The following is a 22240-nucleotide window of genomic DNA, read 5'->3' on the forward strand; positions in this document are numbered from 1 at the left end:
TGAGGCAGGGGGGGAACATTTTACCACTGAAAGGTTCTTAGTGAAGTTTCCTTCTGGGAATTTGTCCTGTCACTCTTTGAACTGGTGCAAACCTCCAGCTGCTCACGGTGCAGCGTTCTCTCCTCGCCCTGAGCTCCTCTGCAAACCTAAAGCTTCATACTGCCCATCTGGGTGGGCTCCCCAGACTTCTGCTACTGCCTGATGTTTCCTGCTGGATGGAAATAGCGACCACTGGACAGACCGAGGCAGCTGTAAGTGTAACCTGCAGCCATTCACAGCTGGGCAGAAGGAAAGCATGTAGAGCAGCAAAAGCTCTGGCTGCGCCCAGCCACATCTCCTTCCTTGCTTGGCTGCAGCAGCAGCGTTGCTCCTGGATAACAAAAGGTTCAGTCATCTCAGGAGTAACTTCTCTCTCCTTGATATCTAACCTAGTGCCTTCCTCAGAAACGAGAGATTTTCTTTCTTACCTATGAGGCTGAAGTTAAGAGCATGAGGTACACGAACTGCACTGCACATGTATATACATTACACATGCTCTCATACTCAAAAAGGCATGCAAAAGAGCCAAACTAATTAAACCTTCTTAATGACATTGCTGCGTTGTAATTTGCCACTCAATCAGTTTTGATAACATGCTGTCGATAATACTTACTTGTTGCTAGTGTGCATATTATGGAGAATTTCAGACACCCCGGGGTGTGTTTCCCTCCAGAGGACCATGGGCAATCTTGAGGCCACATCAAATGACAGGTCCAGGGGCTACACAAAAACAGATTGGGGGGGGGGCTGGGGGGGGGGGGGGGGGGCGGGGTGGGGTCGTGGGGTTGGACCGAAGTTCCTGTTCACAGGCATTTGCTTCCCCAGTGTGAGCCTGCAGGTGGCTCAAAGGAACGACATCCAAGGTGGAACTGAATTGCCTGTTTACCAAGATGTTTATTTAATGCACATGGTGTTCTCCATAAACATCATCACCACGTCTCCAGCGGGACCAAACCTGGGCTCCCTGCCCAGGCACAGCCACTTGCTGTGCACCTGGTGAATGCCACCTTGTGTACTTGGAATGCTGTTGGCCAAGGGAGCCGCACATCCACAGTCACCCACTGCTGCAAGACACATCTAAACCCCCTGGAGACAGCGGCCCTGCCCCAACACACCCTGCATTGCCACCTCCAGGAACTCCCCTTCCCTGCAGTACAGCCCTTCAAAACAGGCTAAAGAAAAATATTTCAGGTGAACTGAACGTGTTCATGGGGCTTTACGCTGTGGTTTCTTCCTGGGAAGGCTTTTTATGATACTGGCTAAAGCCAGGAGCGAGCTCCTCATGGCTGTGTTCATGCGTGCAGCATGGGTTGTCTCTAGCAGCTCCTGGAAATTTGAAACACCCTTTCCAAGCAGCTGGACCTTGTGCCCTGACATGTGGTACTCCATTGCTGCTCAGTTTAATTAACCACTCTGTTTTGGAATCGTTTTTGTTGGCAACACCAGCAAAAGGCAGCTCTGGAGGCCAATGCTCAAAGCTGAAGTTTTCCCAATGGAAGTCTTGAGGTGGAAGGATTTAGCCCAGGGACAGGCATCATCTTCCCAGGAGCAGCAAAACAATTCCATCTCAACTCCCCAGTGCCGCCCATTCATAGCAAGAGAATGTTTGCAGCACTCACCTGCAGAATATTATTTACCCCTTACCCACATCCATATCAGCTCAATCAGTAACATTAAGGTCTTCAGTTTCTCCAGCTGCTCTGAACTGAACTGGCTCTGGAGACAGGAAGAGCACCAGGATGAGATCCCAGGAGCTACATGCTAAAGGAGGAGAGATGTGTCTGTCTGCAGGCGGACACAGCAGAGGCAGAAGCGTGGACAATTATTTGGCAATAAAACTCGATGCCTCACCAACCTACTGCTCTTGGAAGCAGCCAGCAAGCACATGGCTAAGGCAGGCATGGCATGGTTTTCTACCTGAATTTCCAAAGGGGTTTGCTAAGGTCCAGCAAAGGCTCTTCAAGAAACTAAGCACTCTCAGGAAGGTCTCATCCAGACAGGTACTTTCAGGAGGACAGGAAAAAGATGGGAGGGATAAAGGTTCAGATTTCAGAGTGAAGGATTTGTTCTTAGGCTTGTGCTGATCAATGTGTTCAACAATCTGCAAAGCAGAGAAAAAACAAAGGTTGCTAATGAAAATAAAGGACTCACAATCCAAAGACAAGGTCTTGCTGATGGTCCTTCTACAGAATGACTGCGGGAGGAAATGCAGAAGGAATTCTTTGGAAATGTTTGCTAAACGCTGATGACGGAGAAAACAATTGCATCTCTGTATGCATTGCTGGACTCTGAGCTGATTTTCTTCATGGAAACGTCCTGGGGTCAGGACAGACCTTTGAAAGCTCAGCTCAGGGATCAGTAGCAGTCAGGAAAACAAACTGAATGTCCAGTGGCATCGGCAGGGAGCCTGGAAAGGCAGAGCTGTGTCCACTGACTCCCTGCAATAGGGCTCCCGACCTGGGAAGGAAACAATTGCTGGTGATAGGGCTTGAACAGCAGCGGGAATCCCAGTAAAGGCCAGTTATTCTCTGTTTTCCAAACACATGGTCCAGAGGCATCAGCCAATGTCAGAATTTGCGGTTTGAGGCACAGGGGAGGAGGTGGCTGGTCCTGAGCATCTCCTTGCCACAGGGTGCTGCAGGCACTAAAACATACGCTTCTTTCAGGGGCGTCCTTGGCACCCCACACCTTACCTGCACCAGCCTGCTGCTGTCAGACCCCCTCCTCAAACCCGTACGGACTTGCTAATCTGTCAAAAAAACAGCTTTGTAAAATAAATTGAGTTGCTTTCTACCCGTTTAGCATCCTGATGCAGCACCCCAAAGGCAGTCAGGGAGAGCCCGAGGCAGAGCAAGGGCAGGACTGGGGCTGCAGGGCTGGGAGAAAGAAGCACGGCCAGTTCCTCCTGCAGCAGCAGGCAGCCTCGTGGGGTGGTTACCCCTTCAAGCCGCCGCTCTGCACAGTACACAGTCCTTGAAACAGGTTTATGATAGGTATTGCTATTTCACCTCCCCCTCTCGGCCACTTGCTTAGGCTCTCCAGCCTGTGGAGCTGATCCAGGATTGTTTGCTGAGACTGAAAGTGAACTTCTCCAAAGACCAAGGTGTAGCCAGCATAACAATTTGTTCAGGTAACTAATAGATCAGCAAAAAAAACAGTGTACTGCTCTATCTGGCAGTCTATTCTCCAGTAAGACAAAGACGTACAACCACCTAAGAGCTTCTTTGTCCTTGTTCAGTTCAAAGCTCCTCTTGTCCCTCCATTTCCATCAAGTTCAATCACCCTGTGAAATTGCAGCCCACAAAAAGATTGCAGTGGAGCAGAGAGCTGAGCAAACAGCAGTTACACAAACCACTCAGACAAACTGGGCACAACCTGGTACCTGGCCTCTGTAGTCTGCAAGAAGTGACAAGCTCTGCAGACGTGCAGAGCCCAGCCTGCCCCCGCCACAGGTTTCAACCACTTGCGCCACTGGAAGTAGCGCCGGTATCTCTTGGCATCCCTGCTCAGCTCCCACAGGTACCGTGCCAGGTCCCCAGCGCTGGCGAAGTCATCAACATGGATGAAGGAGTCAGGGGGCAAGAAGCGCTCATAGTTTTCTCGAGGAGGCCCCAGCACAACAGGGACGGTGCCAGATGACAAGGCATTCCTCCAGAGCTTCTCGGTGATGTAGTCTTCATGCTGTGAGTTCTCAAAAGCCAGGTAGAAGTTGTACTGGGACACGGTGGGAAGGAGCTTGTCCCAGGGCAGGGGCAAGTGATGCTGCCCATAGACATCCACAGCGATGTGTTTCTTCAACTCCTGGTAGTACTTCACCCGGTGGGAGCCTGCTCTCCAGTTGCTGACTACCCAGGCCACCAGCTTGGTTTTGGGTGGGATGTTGAGGGGTTGGGGCTGGCCAAGGAGCTGCAGCTCCCCATAAGGGGTGAATATGTCCGAGTCTCTCCGGTAAGACATGGTCAGGTTGAAGAGGTTGTCCATGGCGCCTAAGTTTGGAGAGTGACTTGGGGACTCCAGGTTGAACCAGATCCAACGCTGGGATGGGACTCTGGGGAGCTGGGCCAGCCCCTCCGCGTCCCCGCACACATCCCTGTGGTGCATAATCACCACATCTGCCTTTTGGGACCAGCTGTGGTTGACAGTGAAGTGGCAGTCCGGGGTGCCGTAGAGCTGTGAGCAGTTTATGAAGTTAAAGCGGTACCCAAAGGGCCACTTCCACAGCAGGATGGTCAGCCTGTGCTCCCCCTTCCGTGGGGTGCTGGTGTTTCCAGCACGGGCCAGTTGTGCAGTGGGACTGGGGCTGTAATGCTCTAGCTCCAAAGTCCTGAACTGATGAAGAAAAACCAAGACACAGGAGCTGAAGATGAAGCTGAAGAGGAGGAAGATGAAGGGTTTCCTGCAGGAGATCATTGTTCCATCTGCAAGCTCCATGAACGGATCTGCAAACACCACAGACAGGACAATGAGCGCCGGGCACACAGGGGTCCTGGCAGGGAGGTGGCTCTCGCACACCGATGGCAGCGAGATACGCGCAGGGGCTCGGGGACGGTGTGCAGATCTGCAGTCCTTGTACCTCCAGCCAACCCCTGCAGCAAGGGCGGCCTGCAGTGCGCTGTGCAGGCACTTACACAGACGCTCACCCACAGGGCACAGCTGCCCTTCCACAGCGCCCAGGCGTCCCCCCATCACCGCCCACAGCCTGTCCCCACCAGGCCACGCGTCCCCCTGCCCACCGCAGGCTCCTCAGGCCTCGGGGTGCAGGACGGGCCGAAGCGCCAGCAGCACCCAGGGACAGCTGCCCGCCCACCGCCCCTCCAGAAATCCTGCCACCTTCCCAGCAGCCTTTGGGCCCAAAAGCCACTCCCCCCCTTCTGGTCATGTGCTCTGTTGTGATTGGCTGGCAGAGGCAGCCACGCCTTCTGGTTTACCCAGACACGGAAGGCCTTTCCTCGACCTACCTGGGGCTGCCATTTTGGTTTGACCCCCATTTTAGGATGTGGCGCCACCACTGCATGGAGGGCGGTGGCCCACTTTTTCAGACAGCATTCTGCTCTGTGATTGGCTAACAGCCACCTCCTGACACCATCATACCCACGTGACCTCAGGCAGCCCTGTGATTGGCCGGCAGGACTGGCTGCGGGTGTGGCCTGAAGTACATCAGAAAAGGACCGCCATGTCCTCCCCTGCGGCAGGCCACCAGTTTTGACAGTGCCATTGCCCTACGTGCTCCCAGGCACTCCTGTGATTGGCTGCCTGCTTCCTTGGGACTAAGAAACAGCCCTGTGATTGGCTGCCTGCCTTCTTTGGGCCAGGAAATGCTCCTGTATAAAAATATAAACATTTATATACTGTATGTAGTATATAAATGGATATTTTGTACTTCTATACAATATGTCAAAGTATTTGTAAAGGATGTACAAATACACATAATTTTTTAAAAATTTCGCTACAGATACACTGTTTTATATATTCTTCTATATAAATATATACACATCTATACATATATATTTATAAAGCTATAGATACAAAAAATATATAGCCACAAAAACACAGACACAAAATGGCCAGGCTGGGGTCCCCCACTTCACCACGTCTGGGTGGGCAGAAACTTCAGCAGGGCAGATGGGTACTAAAAAAGGGGGTGGCATGGAGAAGTCAGAGCATGCCCAGGAGCAACAGACCCCTCCAAAGAAGCCACCAAGGGGTCCCCAAGCAGGAACCCTGTGCATCAATGAGCCCCTGCCCCCGAGCCCAGCCCAGCAGGGGGGCAGAGCACCGGGGCTGAGCCTTTGGGCTTTTCATGGGGCTGCAAGAGACAGGCAGAGCTGTCTGCAAACGTGAAGAACCAGAACAACACGTCAACTTCAGAAGAACATCTGTGTGGGCACAACAAGGAAAAGACCCCAAGGGGATCCCCAAAAAGATGACACAAAGTAGAAGAACAGGCCAATGGCCCCATGAATCACAAACTGAGTTTTGATGTCAGTGTCACACAGAAGGGTCAGGTGGGGTCTTACAGCTACCTGTAAGACCTTGTTTTGGGGGGATCTTACAGCTACTTGTAAGACCTTGTTTGGGGGCATCTTACAGCTACCTGTAAGACCACGGTGGAGTGCAGGCAGGTGCCACATGGGTTTCTTTGTCTTTCAGTTGATGATCTCATTGAACATTTCAAAACAGCTTATCTGTACTAATAAATGGCCTTGTTTGTCACTGTGTCTTTTGCTTCAGTGTCCTGTGAACAGCAGCCACATTCTCCTCAGCACAGCTAGCACCCGTATGACCACCCCCCCTCCAGCTTCTGATGGTCTCTGTCACAGCACCACCACCAGTGTTTTTATCACCAGCATCCTCTGTACTGGGTGATAGTCATGGTCTTTCAGGTCTGCAACACCCCATAACTTCTACAGACCCACTCTCTATGGTCTCTGCGCGTGTGGGGCTGCTGCCTGTGTCCCAAAGCTCAGGTCTCGCTGCTTTTGCAGTAATCAGGGCTGTCTAACCAGACAGTCTTCATTGCATGCCAACATTGACCTAAGGATAAGGAAACCCATATGGCACCTGCCTGCACTCCACCGTGGTCTTACAGGTAGCTGTAAGATCCCCCAAAACAACATCATTTCCAGCAAAAGCTGGTGGGTGCAGAACCTGTCACCTCTTACCTTGTATCTCAGCAGTACCTACACCAGCAACAGACATGATAAGAAAACAGAGAGGGAAGCAATGCCTCCCTGAAATCAGATGTGAAACCAGATGGCTGCAGACACCTGTCCCTCCTGTACTCAGTGCCTCTCTCTCGCAGCCCAAGTTGAGTTCCTCCTCCCATAACTATTAAAAAAAGCAAAGGACTGTTGCAGCTCACCTCTGGGCTTGGTCCTCGTGAAAAAGTGTGCCATGAAGGTGGGCACCGAAGTGGATGACACAACCAGGAAAAGAGGAGAAAAAAGATGAGTGCAGATTCAGGGAGGGATCAGCAGCACATTCCAGGTGTTCCTCGGCGCCTTAAGCTGCGTATGCCAGTCGCTACCACCAGAAACACGTCAACCGATAATAAAAGCTGTAATAAAGCCAGGATGGATTCCTCTGACAAATTAAGGAATTGTCAAATAATGCTTGTGGTTAAAGCATACCTTACTGTTAAAAACACCTCTGCACATGCACTGGTCTGCTTCTTTTGCTGGTCTCCACCCGCAGGATTTGCTGGTGATGTGCTTTCTTCTCCACCTTCTGTCGCAGGAGGACAGCTCTCTTTGGGAAGGATGGGCGAAGCTGGCCTGGAGAGGAGGTGTAGGAATCGGGTCTGCAAGCCCCACTGCCAGCTAATGGGGTACATGGCACAGCCGCCTCCATCCCCACGCCAGGCTACATCTCCTTGTCAGCTTTCCAGGATCTCAGACCGGTGACTTCAGCAATCACCATGCCCTTCAGGGCAGAGGAGCGCTTGGGCAAGACTGGGGGATCCCTCCTGTGTCCAGCGCTGCAGACCATGCTCTGGAACGACTCCAGCCCAGGTGAATAGGCATTGTACACCACGGTCTGTAGACTTGGAGAGGTTGTTTGTTTGCCATGGCCAGAATGAATTGATCTTGCCTCAAGCTTGGCTGCACTTGGCTGGGGTATAAAAAGCCATTATGTGTTATTATCCAGCTTAAATATATTCAGTTGTAAATACAGGTTGTCGGTCTGGAATTAAATTCACAGAGTTTTCACGCAGGTTTGGGGTCTTTTGGGTGGGCAAGAGAAATGCAAATGGACAATAAGGTGTGGAAGATTTTACATTTCCAGACCTTGTAGCAGCAGGAGTGTGTTTCCTGGGGCAGAGCTAGGGGGTCACCTGAAGTGTGTCCACATACCTCCTGCAGACCTGGGAACACTCCAGCACAGGTGAGAGCAAAAAATACACCATGGCATGAGGGATGGGGGCCATAACTCATGGTGTTCTCACCCTGGATGAACCAGGCAGCCTGAGGTCGCACAGCTCCTCACCCGCGCCTGAGAAGGTACCAGCCACTATACTGCTCTGTCTAGAAAATCTTGAGAAACCATGACTTCTTACCCTTTCCCCCATGGCGTAGGCTACACCTATACCAGTAAGTTAAACAACACAAGGGCACAGGTTCTGCATTTAAGTCACCTAAAGGCTGAAATTTGGAATGGCCCAGCTTTGGCATGATCCAGCTAGTGCTGTGCCAGCTGTGACCCAGGTGTGGTTTGGGAGTCACCAGGGCAAGCAACCATTCCCTACAGGTGGACTGCATGTGACCACTCCTTGGTGGCAAAAAGATTCCTCTAGCGTGAACATGGTCCAGCCACGCTGGGCTCAGCCCAGCCTCAGGAGAATAGACTCATCCTACAAGGGTAGAGGCAGCCATGAAGTTCAGGTGTTAGCTGGCTTTCTTGCTGAGGGTCCGTGAGCTCTGCAACCAGCAGCACAAATGAAGACACTGCATGCCCAGATGTCCCCAGCTGCAATTTTTTACTCAAGGCTGTAGAGGAGGAAGAAGATTTGAGTTTCCCAGCACCACGGGAAGCTCTCAGTGGAATGATCCTGGAGCACCAGGTAAAAGGCTTCAGGCAGATGGAAAATTCAAGACCTTTGTACCCCTGAAAACCAGGACTGAAAGGAACTTAAGCTCAGCAGGAGTAATTAATGTAAATGAAACAAATGAGGAAGTGTGGGGAAGCCATGGAAAACAGTCACAAAGCTGTGGATTGAGAATTGTTCCGAGTGGCACATGTGACATCCAGAAGGTGAAGGGAGACTGTATCACAGGCAGAACAAAGAGGCTGTTCAGGTAATAGACTTGGCAGGACCAAACCTGGTTGACATGAAGAGTTATTGTTATAAGATGAATAGTCTCAGTAATCCCTACATCTGAAGACAAATAATGCTGTGTTTTGGAGAAGCTTCCTGGTTACTGCCCTTGCTGACCCAGCAAGTGGCGGCGGAGCTTCGGATGCTGAGCTCTCACCCAGCTGAGCACAGGGAAATGCAAGGGCTGAGCTCCCCGTGCCAATGGGGCAAGCGTCGCTCACCCAGGGATGCCGGCAGGTGGACAGCTGAGACCACCTACCTCCCAAGAGGTCACCAAATGCAGATAGTCCACAACGATGGATTTGCAAACACACTGGATTCATCTCCGTTACTAAATAAATGGGCCTGAGGCTGGGTTTTGTCCCTGAGGCCAAGTGACCCAGCTTGACTCCCATCCCCGCTGCTTCCTGGTCAACTGCAGCTGCATCCAGGCTTTTTGCTGGGAATGGTCTCTGCCTTGGGCTCTCCTTGGACCATGTCTAGGTGCTGTTTGAAGGGCGCTGTTTGGCACGGGCTAAAATTGTGCCAAGGTTTGTGCAGTACAGATGATAATGGGATGGTGTTTGGACCTGTACCCTGGCTCCCCGCAGTTTCCCGTTGCATATGCAGCATGTGAGGAAAATGCATAGTCCAGGGCTAGAGCTGAGGGGTGAGTTCTTGGAAACATTTATCTAACCAGATACCTTGTCCCAAGAAAAGCCACAGACTCCAAGGGGACAGGGCACATGTCTCTCAGCCCCACCAGCAATATATCTCTGATTAGTATCAAGGCATTTTATGTTTGCATTAAAATTAACTGGGAAAAGGTCTCTATGTACCTCCAATTCCTTCGAAAAACTTCTGCGGAGTCTACAAGGGAACAGCACTACATTTCCCTGCTCCAATTGCTTTGGGCAGACTGCAAAGAGTAAGAGCAGGGCAAAGCAGTGGGAGGAATCAAGAATTCCTTTGTGAAGACTTACCAGGATGCTCTGCCCAGAGCGCTCACAGCTGCGGTCTCCAACAGCTCCCTGCTCATCTCTTGCAGAACATTTTGTTGAGGCTTTCCAGGAACAAAGATGTTTTGGGAGATGACCATCAATAGGCAAATACCAGCATGGACCCAGTGGTAAACATGCAGCTGAGCTTCAGTGGGTAGGATGGGTCGGTCTTGTCCAAACATGACAGCTGTTGATGCCTCGTTACCCTCAGCCTTTTTGTCTGCACAGACATGAAAGGTGTCAATAACAGCTCTCACCCTGCCAAATTTCTTATGGGGTTTCCCTCCTTAAGGGAGGAGGATCAGGGTGGTAGGAAGGGCCCAAGCCCCAAATGTGCAACAGGTCTAAGATGCCGAGCATGTTGTTTGTACCTCTTTGTATAACCACACACCCTGGTTGGCATCCAGCACTGGCATCTCTGATCTTCTAGGCTAACCCATCTCATGGCACAGCCCAGTAAGAGCAGAGCAGAAGATACAGTCACCAAGAACAAATTCAGCAATGCCTGATCCAGAGCCCTTCAGTGTCAGCAGGGAGACTGGGATGGGAGCGTGGGGTTGGCGACCAGCCCTGAACACCAACAGTCCCCCAGACCCTGCACCCCCTGAGCCATCTGCCTCCCTGGGTGGGCCAAACCTCATTTCCACTGTCACTCCCCGGACTGCCCCATGGTTTTGGTCTATCTATAGTGTATCACCAGTCCTGTACGTTCGCTGGGACCGCAGCTCCTCCCAGAGGGCAACGCTACCTTTTGGCATGGGTCTGACTCCTTGGGGGATCCCAGGCCAGGCAGCTCCACTGCTGCTCCCCACCAGCTCCAGCCTCCAGGATAACGGCAGGGAGTGGTGCAGGAAGGTTGTCAGCTGTTTGTAGTCTCAAAAATGTGATATTTCCTTCCAGAGGTTAAAAAAAAAACAACAAAAAACAAACAACCAGCAATTACTTGTGCTGCACCCAGAGCTGAACCACGCCAGGAAGATGCCAGTGCTAATGTCCCCACTTGCCCTGGCCACATTCACACACAGCACTGAAGGGCTACAGCATTCTTCTGGGGAGGAATCAAGTTATTTGGGAATCAGAGATGCTATGTGTCTCCAGCATGCCCAAGTGTATCTGTAAATTCAGCAAAAAAACGTGTTCCCTGTGACAATTTATGCTGCCTTCCCTGATTCAGTAGCAGCCCAACACATGGTGTGCTGCTCCCCCCGAGCTGTCCTCGTCCTGCCCATTCCTTGAAACCATCAAGTGTCTTTCCCAGGTCAAGAGCCAAGATCCTACATTTCTCAGCATTTAGTAATCAGCATGTGATGGCGTCAGGGTAGGATTTCAGCAACTGCAGACAGTTAACACCACCTCCGAAATCCATCTCGGTACAAACAGTCCGCACAGACAGACCTGGACACTTAAGCAGTGAAAAAGCCACACAAGAACGTAGGAACATCCCTGGTGGGTGAGGGAGGGCCCGATTTTGAACAGCGATCACTCCTAGCACACTTGCAATCTGAGTGCTGCCAACAGGGAGCTTTCTGGTTTAAAAATATTTCTTCCATCTCACATGAACCCGTCCCATGCCGGGCTTGGAGAGAGGAGAGGAAAGAGGGAGCAACCATAATCTTGGCTCCAGGAATCCGCTTTGATCGGCCTCGCAGAACTAGGTAGTGAGGTCAACTTCCCCCCGCCCTTGAAGACTTTTCCAGCCTGTGCCTGGATATCCCTGATGGCTTTTGAACTAAGTGACAACTGCTGTGAGATTTGTTAAGGTTCATGGAGCCCCAACAGCTGCTCCAGCACCGCTCTCCTCCGTCCACACCCAGCATCTCCAAAGTGCCCAGGATCTACGTGCTGAACGCTACCACCAATCTGCTGACTGCAGGTCAGCCAGCAGCCCACTGCCACAGCTTCACTGCTTCCAACAAGCTTCTTTATTCCTATGCTTCCATCTCAATTCCCAGCCAACCTGGAATCCCAGCATCGTATGAGGATACGGACTCGAATAAAAGGGTGCTACGAACTTCCATCCACAGCTGCATAGCAGCCTGGGAGCAGAGGGTTCTTGCCGAAGATGTTATGAATAAAATAAAAAACATGAGCAAATTTGGAATCCCACTGCCTCACTCTTTAATTTGGCTCTGGTTTGCTGTTTGCCACATTTCCTAAAGAAATGCAGTCTGCAACAGTATTGCAGTTTGATATTTTGCTTACCCAGCATCCACATACCTGTGCTCCCCTGTGTCCCTGTGCCTGCCTTCCCAGGGTGTCACCACCTCTCCTCCCATGTAAAAAGTCCTGCAGGAATCTCACTACTGCTATATCTTCACTTTCATCTTCACTTCTTCCCTGCCTTTTTTTTTTTTTTTCATCCAACACAGAGGCTCTCCAACACAGTTTCCTCTGGAGAAAACAAGATTTGACCACCTCTGTGTTCAAAGCTATGCTCAACATCTGGGGAAGGCTCAGGGGAGCTCACAAGACAACAGCTATTTCATAGGTTTATACTTTTTAAGACCAGGAAAGACCATTTCATCCTCCAGCTGGGCCTGGAAGGACATCATCCTCACAGGGACCAGCTGGCTGAAACACACCCTCCCAGGAGGTATCAAGGTAGATTTGGGAGCTTTTGTCCGGCTTTAAAATTCAGCAGGTGAGGATCTAAGCTCTTTTTTTTTTTTTTTTTTTTTCCTCTCTGAAAACCTTCTGCACCCACTGCTCTCATCCCACAACATTAAGAACGTGCTATACCACCCAGCCACGAGTGTGGATGGCAAAACAGAGCATGTCAGGGCATTTTGGAGGCAGCTCCAATGCTACCCGTAGCCCTGCCATCGCCCCAAGCCTCCACTTCAAAACAGAAGGTAGATAAGATATTGCCTGCTAATGGCTTTCCATATAAATATTAAGACCTTTACTCTCAACCAGTTTACTCTGTGCACTGACCCCCTTGCCGGGGTCACAGGGAATGGGAAACTGTGGGAGGTCCCCAAGTTTTATAAATGAGAGGGTTTCCCTGCACAGACACGTATCATGAGGCACCCGGGAGTCAAAGACACTGATTAATGGTACCAAGAAGGCCTGTTGTAGGGGAGCAGTGTCGGAGCCGTGCTGGGCAGGGATTACTGAGAGATTTAGCAGTTCAGGTGGATTAAGGGTGATTTGTCAGTTGTCTGCTGTGGGTCTCCACCAAAAAGAAAGTTTAAAAATGACCAAGGGCTGTGGAAATCATTTAGCATGGAAGCAGGAGGCAAAAATGCAGTCGCTCCCTTTAGGTTTGGCAAAGCTCAGGTTTGAATGTGGGTGCAGGTACCTAATACGGGCTGATGGGTGGGTGCATGGTTCGTTGGGGGAGCGGGTGAGGCAGAGGTTACCTCCAACAGCAATTGCCATGTCCTCCACCGCAGCATGCACAGCTCCCATCGGCTCCCCGAGCCCCTGCACACCCGGTGGCTCAGATACAGCCACTGTGTGGGCAGGACCCCCGCATCCTGGGGGCTGCAGAGACAAGTCATGGTCCCCCAAGTGTGAGATAACGACCCAAAACCGAGAAGAGGAAGATTGGGTCTTACCAGACACTGGTCACACCCTCACAAAGCATCCTTTGGAAAGGCTGAGCTGCACCCCGGAGACGGCTGCTTGCAGCTGGTCCAGGTCTCCAGCTGCACAGTTTGGTTGCCAGAAGAAAGCAGACTTGGGCAGTGACCCCCTGTATGCACAGCATCTATTTTTTCCAAGAAAAAGCAAGGGAAGGGTCTAGAAGGGGAAAACATAATAGACAAGTAGCTGGAAATGTAACTAATATAATTATAATGAAGATCATCTTAGCAACACATCTCTGGTTTCAGAAGAAATCTATATAAACAAACAAAGGTGCAGTTCAAAGACCACAGGTCTCAGATTGCAAAGAGCAACACAGGACACAGCGCTCCAGAATGTGACTCTTGCAGAGGGGACCATTTTGGAGCTCCCCGAGCATGCTTGACTCAAGTTAATTCCTTGAGCCTTCCCTAAGGATGGGGCGGACATGGAAGAGCCAACAAGGCAGCGAACCGCCCTCCTCCAGCTAATGAAAACCAGCACCCCGGCAAGGGTTTGTCAGGAAAGCACAAAGCAAACCCCAATGGAACAGGAGCGATTTGGTGAGCTGGGGCTGGACAGGCACACTCCCATGCTGAGACGGCTCACAGCTGCCATCTGCTATATCCAGGATTGATTAAAACATCATTTCTCTACAGGCTTGACAAGTCCAGAGTAACTCCAGGTGAGCACTGTGGGCTCAGTCTCCAAAATCCTGCCCCAAACCAGCAGCAGGCTCCACTGGGAGATGCCCTGGGAAGGCTTCAGTAGAGCCAAGGATCAGCCAAGGTGTCCATCCCACTTCCTGAGATCTCGTTTGGGGCCAACCAGGGGGCTCAGTTTCATTTATTTCAAAATGCTTCATTTTGCACTGCAGCAAATTGGGCTGTTCTGCTGTTTATTTTTGCATTGTACTATGCTGTCCTCAAGTTTCTAAACAGAAGTCACTTCCAACCCCAAAATGGAAAATGTTCCTCTTGCAAATGGAAAATGCAAACATTTGCATCATGGCCACGTAGGGTTTTTTTTTTTTTCCTTAGCCCACTAAAAACTTTCTGCATTGAGAAACTCATCTGCAATGACCCTTAACTGCAGAAAAGGGTTCGAATCAGCCCTTCCAGTTACAACTTCCTGAAGCTCAAGCTCAAGGTCCCTGCTCCCAAGATGCTGCCCTCTTTGCAGAGCCCGAGGGAAACAACCTCCTTGTGCTGCCCAGCTCAGGGTTGTGCCAGGGATGGGACAAAATTCAGGGAACAGGCAAGATCCAAGGGCAGCACATTTTCCCAGTGTCCAGACGCTGTTGGTTGGGAGGGATGGATGGCCAAGGGGGAAGCTGAAGCTGGTTTGACTGTTCAAGGCACACGGTGGCCAGCTCACTTTTCTGCTTACAGATGGACGAAACCACCTGGCTTTTCATTGCTTCCACTGTCAATCTGAACCACACTTCCCAGCCCAAGCGAGGCCCTGTTTGCACGCTCCCTCCCAAGGACCATGTTTGGACCTGGCGGCAGCGTGGAAGGAGGCTCAGCTGGTTCCCATCCCTGTCCTCCCAGCAGCTGCCCCCAATGAGCTCCAGATGCGGGACTGGGTGTGCAAGGGCGCAAGGCGCTGTGCTAGAGGGAGAAGGCGGAGGCAGCTGAGGCTGCTGCTTTTATCTCCTTCACTTTGTTTATGAAAAGAGAATTAGCACATGGTTGCCAACGATTTACTCTGGTGAGGGCACTCCTCCAGAAATACTTGTACTGCCGTCACCGCGAGCGCGGACATGGCTCGCCTTCCATCTGCTTTCTCACCACCAGCCGGGGCTGCTGAGACCTGAGGCCCAAAAGTAGCCACTAACTGCTGGAGAAGTTGCCACCTGAGCCCATCCCAGCCTCTCACTGTAGGTCTACAGGGGTGGGCGGCCAAGGAGAGCAAAGCCGGCTCTGCTCGGCCACCTTCCCAGAGATTTCTCCTGGTCGGGCACAAAGGGTCCAGCTGGCTCTGCCTTCGGGGTACCCCAAAAGATGAGCGTCCCATTAGTTGCATCCCGACTGGGATGCAAAGCTCTGCAATCCTCTGGGCGGGGAAGGGGGCTGTAAAATGAGCATGCTGGGCTGCTGTAGGCTTTTCCCCGTGAAGCTGCACCACAGAACTCCTGAAGGCACTGCTGTGGCATCCATGGGGAAGAGGGATCCAAGATCTTGTATTTTAGAGCAAAATCTCACCCTCCGAGTGCTTTGAGCAATGCAGAAGGCAGGTGATAGGCAGTGCCCTCAGGCTGCAGTGTGTCCCTTGGGCAGAGAGCTCACCTGTGCCGCACATGGATGTCACATTTCTGGAGAGCTCTGCTGGTTTGGGGGCCCGGTGGGAGCCCCAAAACTGGAAGAAGCTGAAGCCCCCTTTCCCAGCGAGATGGGGTTGGTGTGCTTTTCCTCCCAGCAGTGCGTAGGCCTGCTGATAGATAATTGGATTAAAAGCAAGCCAGCATCTGCTCAAGGTTATTTATTGCTTTTAAGAGGCGAGCTTTATTTGGAATTATTTTTGTCTTATCTTATTTTTGGTGCCTGTGTTGGGTCTGAGTTATGGAAACATCCTGGATGCACCAGCATCCCCTCTGCGCGGTGTCAAGTGTTTGCCAGGCAAAGGCAGCCCCGGGTTAGCCCTGGGGAGCTCTGGCAGGAGCCTCCCTGCTCTACAGCTGACACCAGCATCCTCCTGCACTTCCTGAGCTGGACCACCAAGCCATTTGCCAGCGTGACAGTTTATCACCCTCCCCAGGGTGGGCGGCATGGGGTGAGGTGCCCCATGGGTGATGCTCTGCAGCCCTGCTAGCTGCCCACCAAGCTTCCCATACCACCAAGGATTTGCAGGAAGGATTATTCTAGCTCTGTGCACACACACTACTGATGTTTCAGATGCTTTTGGCATTCTCCAGAGTGGCTGCCACTGCTTTACAGGCTCATTTGGGAGCTGCTTTTGTACAGAATAAAAAGAAATAATCACAGATGGATTGAGGGCAAAAGGCAGGAGTTTCCAGCCAGGGCAGAGGGCTTTGCACACCACAGCATTTGGCCCCAGCTCCTGCTGTTATTTCCTTTCCATTAGCTTGAAAACCCAGCACTGGTTGGAGGAGGACGGTGAGGATTCCTGCAGACGCCCCAGCACTTCCCATGTGCCCATAGGACCATGGCACAGGGCTAGAGGGGGACGGCAGGACTGTGGAAGAGGGATTGCTGAAGGGCAACACCAGTTCCTGGGGCTAGATGACCCTCGTGGCAGGGGTGTACCATGACCCTCTGCCCTCCCATGGCAGCCCAGCACCAGTGATGCTCAGATGCTGCCGGAGCTGGAAGCAAGAAAAGACCTACCCGTGGTTCCCCTCCTCCAGCCAACACTCTCACCACCAGAAATGCCTACCAGTCCCATTCCCTCCAAATTTTCCCCTGCCGGACCCTCCAGCTTCCCTCCAAAGGCTGGACCAGAGGCAGGGGCTTGGCAGGACTGGGGCTGCTCCCAGCCCAGTCAAAACACACGGTCACATCCATGAGGTGCAGCCATGCAAAGGGAAGGGGAAGAAAACGCAAGTGGGACCAAGCAGGGATGAGCTGTGGCTGCGTTGTGGGCGTACAGGCAGGTGTGCGTCGGCAGCTGTGTTTGAGGCACATGTGTGCTGCCCGTGGTGCACACACATGTGCCGGTTGCACGAGTACCTGTGCGCTTCCCCAGACCTCATGCCTGAAATCCTGCCTGCCATGCTGGCAGCTCACCAGCCCTCCTTCTCCCAGCCCTGCACTGGCAGCCACCCAAGCCAGCACTGACATGTTTAGGATGCTCTCCTCCTCCATCAGCTCCAAGAGGCCATGCTGCCTTGCAGCAGTCCATCCCCGTCTCGTCTTGGCTGCTCTTTCCTGTTCAGAGGAGAGCCCAGGCTGGTTCCAGGCACTGGACACCTCGACCAGCAGTGGGAACACATGCATGTAATTTCCCAGTGCACAGAAACACCCTTTGGGGCCGTTCTCTTCACATAAGCATTCTTCCCTTACTTCATCAATCTAAATATTGAGGATTTTTTTCTTACCCCCAATTCAGCTGCAAGTCCTTTTCCCCCAGGCTGCCGCAGCACTGCTGGGAAGGAGCTGGGCCAGGAGCCACCCCTTCCCCAGGAGGCCAGGCCAATTTTTTTTACTCACTCTTATTCACTGCAACTCTGCCAAGAAGGTGCTCAAGTATTTTACAAGCCCCACAAGAGCCCGTCTGCCCAGAGAGATGATTCAGGACAGCTTCTTGCATGGGCTGGCCTAAAACCAAGCTTTTCTGATTTAAGCCTATCTGTTTGGAAAGGGATTAAGCAGAAATTAGCAGCTGTTTTGCAGAATAACAATGGGAGTGCAGGATCTGTGCTCTTGCTTGGCTCAAAGAGAGCTTCCCAGGGAGACGGGTCCTAAATCACAGCAAGGGGAGCCCATCCTGCTGGGGAGTCCTTCCCCAGCACAAGCGGGGGAAAGGAGGCATTGCAATGGGTTTGTTTGGGTTGGGTTGGTGTCCTCCCTCCCATTTGGATTTCAGTGGAAGTATTTTATAACCCTTAAAACAATGGAAGCCAACAGCCACCACGAAAGCATGTTTTTCATCCCAGGGAGGGAGGACGACACCTGGAAAGGAGGGCAGAAGGGATGGGAGAGCGGAGCAGGTTTAGGACACAGCTCTCCAGGATGCTCGGGGAAGGATCTTGTGCTCCAGGCTGGGCTCTCCCTTTGGAAAGGGCTGCGCAGTGGTACCAAGCTCAAAAAATCTTTGCAGGGGTGACACCTCGTGACACCCAGATCTAAAGCAGTTTTGATGCAGTTGTGTCACCTGGCTTTGCAGGGATTAAAGCAAAGAGTAACTCAGTGCTGGGTCGGTGCTCAGGCACCCACAAACATCACCAGGGCAAGACAGGCTCCTTCGCCCCAGCTAAGCAAGCGTAAAGGCTGTGGCTTTCCTGAGCTCAGAGCAGGGTTACACTAAACCCCGTTGCTCAGACAGGTCAAGGACATGCACGGTGTTAAATTTAGCAATATGACGTTAAACTGTGAGGGCTTACCTGTCCATCTGCATCTGAGGAGCATCCCCAAAGGGGGTTCCTGCAGCTCCAGGAGCTGAATTTACGTTGCCTGCCAAGAGCTGGGGTGCTTTTTGCTTGGGCTATTCCTCAATAATTCCACAACAGATCAGCATAAAACTAGAAGGAAAAGAAATCATTACTGCAAAAGCTGGAAAATGCCCCCTTCCTTCTCACTGAGCAGGAATGAGTGTGAAGACCTGAGCAATGGAAAAGCAGCATCTTTCTTCAAATAGCTTACTATCATCGATAGTGCCTTGGTCTGCTCTGTACCGCTACTGGGGAAAGCTCATGCCAACGCCAGACCATCGCCTGCACATACATCTGTAGTGTTTGAAGGCTGCAGCAAGGCAGAGCTGAAAGAATAAAAACTTTTTGGAGGGGAAAATATATTTTCAGATTGTCAGCTGCACTCGCTCAAAATCAGCTATAACCTCACTCCACATGTGGTGGCTTTTTAATGAATTCCCCCTTCCTCCTGGGACCGTATTCTAACCTAATTCACACCAGCAAAGGGTGTTTCTAACTCCGCTCCAGCCAGCTCCCCGGGCGCTCCCGCCTGACGTCAGCGGCAGCAGAGCGAGGTCCCAGCACCATCCCAGGACTGATCCTGCACAGCCTCCGCTGCTGTGTGCACCCCCAAAACAGGGCCAAGATGCTTCTGCTGGCACCCACTGCTGCTGGGCATGGGCTGTGCCGGCTCAGGCCCTCAGGGAGTCAGGTTTTACTGGGGGACAAAAATGTGGGTAAGTTGGAGCAGAAGACAGCACATAATGTCTCCTTTTCCATTCCCCACCCCCCTTTGAAAATGTTGAAGAGCGAATAGTTACAAACAGCCCTGTCTTTACAATGTGCTGTTATTTGGGGCTGGTTTGGGGGTTTTCTCTTCCAGTTTGGGGAATGTGGCTATTTTGCAAAATGCGTCACCAGCCCGTGGACAAGGATGCTGTTTTACAGCTTAAAAATGCCTTCTGGTTCAGCGGCCACATCTCCAGCGAGCATGAAAGAGCATCACAAGCTCTGCAGGCTGCAGAAGCCTCCGTGAGTCAGAGCAGCAACCAGAGGCGCTCAGTCCTCCCCCAAAGACCAAAGGACCCTCTGCCATATCCCTCTCACCCTGAATTCATCAGCTGGCTTCTCCGGTAACACACTCACTCGCGTGTCATCAGGAAGGAATTCGTGCTCTGTTTGATAATCGGAGATGAATCAGTACAGCAGCGAAATCCTTCAGACCACAAAGCATTTCAAGCAGGTCTTTCAAGCCTCCTGCTCTCCTGTGTAAGCTGTCCAAGGACCAGCTCAATTCCCGGGCATCCCCAGCCCCACTCATAAATCAAAGCATTCCAGTCCTGGTTTCCTCTATGCGTCCATGAACACTCACAGAGGTTTCTTCTTTAGCAAACTTAATCTGGGCAATTGTTCAAAAATGTTAAAATTACCTGCTCCTTTTATGATATAATGACAGCCTGTGGAGGCATAATTTAGCCCAGACCTGAAGACGTCTGTTTTAAGGTTAAAAAGTCCTCCAAGCTGAACTTTATCCAACAGCAGCAATGAAAAATCTCCTTGCTCGGTGTTAATTTTGGTTCCTCTCATTAATGAAGCCATGTAGGATCACAGCCACAGGGGGTCTAGCTTTGCTTTATCAGAAATCCACTGAATATGTGCAAGGTTTAATCTGTTCCTTGGCACCAGATCCCAACAATGATTTAAAAATGACCTGGTTCATAACCTAACTTGATTCCCATTGCCATCATCTGTCCCTGCTCTCACGGACACCCTCCGGCTCCAGTCCTGCATGCCAGCAGGCCCTGGTAGCCTGCTCTCAAGGTCATGGTTCAGCCAAGGGCTTGGGCAACAGGTTAATTCTACCAAATCCCATCTGTCTCTACCACTGGCCACACATCACCACAAGGTCCTTTAAAACCTCAAGAGAGAAGGTCTCTGGGAGGCCAGGTCGGTGGATAAACACACTAGTTAAGATAATATATAGTTGTGCTACTGGGAAACAGCTCCTGTCAGTACCCACCTACCTACCACAGGGATGTGCCCAGGAGCCCCATTCCCACTGGTTCCCTGCTCCCCTGAAATGCAAGCCCTGCTTCACCCCTCAAAGCTCCCAGAATCCATAGGCAGGGATGAAAATCCTGGCTGGGACTCCCGCAGGGAGCCCCCCGAGGTCCCCTGGCAGCAATGAGTCCGAAGGGGAGCAGGAACCAGCCCCACGTGCCGGGGCACACCGAGTACTCCGGGGGTGCCATAGGCTTTTGGCTTGTTTGACCTGCGTTTCTCTGCCCAAACGGCTCTTCGCAGCCCCTGGGGAGCAACATCCTCATGTGCCACCAATGCACGGTGACATCTGCCATTTCACAGCTCCATCCCATCATGGTGTTTCCAGGGTACACCAGTGCTACTGCATGGGGTTCCCACAGGGAGAGGGTCTGAACCAGGATGCTGCTCTGGAACAAACGCAGGGGGTGTAACTCTTCACTACAAGGATAAAAAGGAAAGAGCCATTAATCCAGCCTGCAGGGGATTCGTGTGCTTTTGGTGCAGTGGATGGGTTTTGCATTAACGTCCCCCCTTCCTCAGGCTGGCCCCAGCACAGTGCAGGATGCATGCCAGCCTCGGTGCCTCGCTTGCTCAGAGACCTGGAAGCAAGTGTACCAAAGGGACACAATGAAACCACGGGGAGCAAATGGCATTTTCCCAATTATCTTGTCACATCCCCTCCCCAAATCCAATCCAGGCAGCACATCCTTCTCCAGGCTCATGGTGCCGGTGAGCAGCAAACAAGGCTCCCAGGGATGCGAGGAGCCCTGAGCCCCGCTGGTGCCCGGCATCCTGCAGGGCAGCTGCAGAAGGGAACCACTCGCCACCTGAGCAGGGCCCTACGAACAACCCCCTGATCCCCCAAAATGCGGGATCCTGGCGCCCCATCCACTGCCGGCAGCCTGCCCCGTGCAAAATGCCTCAGATCTGCATCCAGCACAGCAGGAAAGCCCTCTGGGAGGATATTTCACGCCATCCTACTGTTTTGGATTAGACCCCAGCTGCCTCCTGAGCTGTTTAAATTTACAGGTCTGAGAAGTGAACTTTCCATCCAGGCTCCCGAGCCGAGGGACTGAGCAGGGAGCGCTGGGTTCAGCGCCTCTCCAAAAACAGCCAAGGGCTCATTACAGATCTGATCCCAGCCAGTGTCCATCAGAAAATGACCCTCTAGTTATCAACTGCCCTTCGATTTACTCTCCTTTGCATCCTGACTGCACCAGAAACACTTTGGAAAATGCACGTTGCCCATGGAAAAACACCTTGCCGTGGAAAACAATCCCAAGCCAACACCCATATTCCAGCCTCTCAGGATCTGAGGTGTTTCAGTTAAGATTTTTCTGCCTCCCAGCAGGGAAATCCATCAGGAGTCAGTGAGAAAACCTCACAGGCTTGCATGGGAACCTGCAGCTCCTGCACACAAAACAGCCATAGTGGGGGTTTTTCAGCACTTCAATATTTCCTATTAGTGAAATGGGAATGGACAAGGATCTTCTCTCCCAGCCTATTAATTTTGGTAAGGTTAGGGTTGCTTTCTGTCCCCTTACAGACAGACTGGAGATGTCAGCCTTGCAGACAAGAGCTGCTGTTGGCACTGCTTTGCAGCACCCTCTGGCTCTTAGCAGGGAACCGGGGAGACCCAGGGATGGGGACATCCTCGGGTCTCAATGCCATTTTCCCAACACGACAACAAAGCAGCCCATGAAG

The 22240-nt window shown here is 51.8% G+C and overlaps 1 protein-coding gene across 1 annotated transcript; it reads right to left on the reverse strand.

Moving 5' to 3' along the window:
- Positions 1–829: 829 nt before the first annotated feature.
- FUT3 (fucosyltransferase 3 (Lewis blood group)) lies at positions 830–5482 on the reverse strand. The gene has a single exon (XM_027801399.2). It carries the CDS (start codon positions 4723–4725, stop codon positions 3382–3384), a length of 1344 nt encoding a protein of 447 aa, XP_027657200.1. The 5' UTR covers positions 4726–5482; the 3' UTR covers positions 830–3381.
- Between the last annotated feature and the right edge of the window lie 16758 nt (positions 5483–22240).

This window comes from Falco cherrug, chromosome 4 (genome assembly GCF_023634085.1).
Source record: "Falco cherrug isolate bFalChe1 chromosome 4, bFalChe1.pri, whole genome shotgun sequence".
In the NCBI taxonomy this organism is placed as follows: Eukaryota; Metazoa; Chordata; class Aves; order Falconiformes; family Falconidae; genus Falco; species Falco cherrug.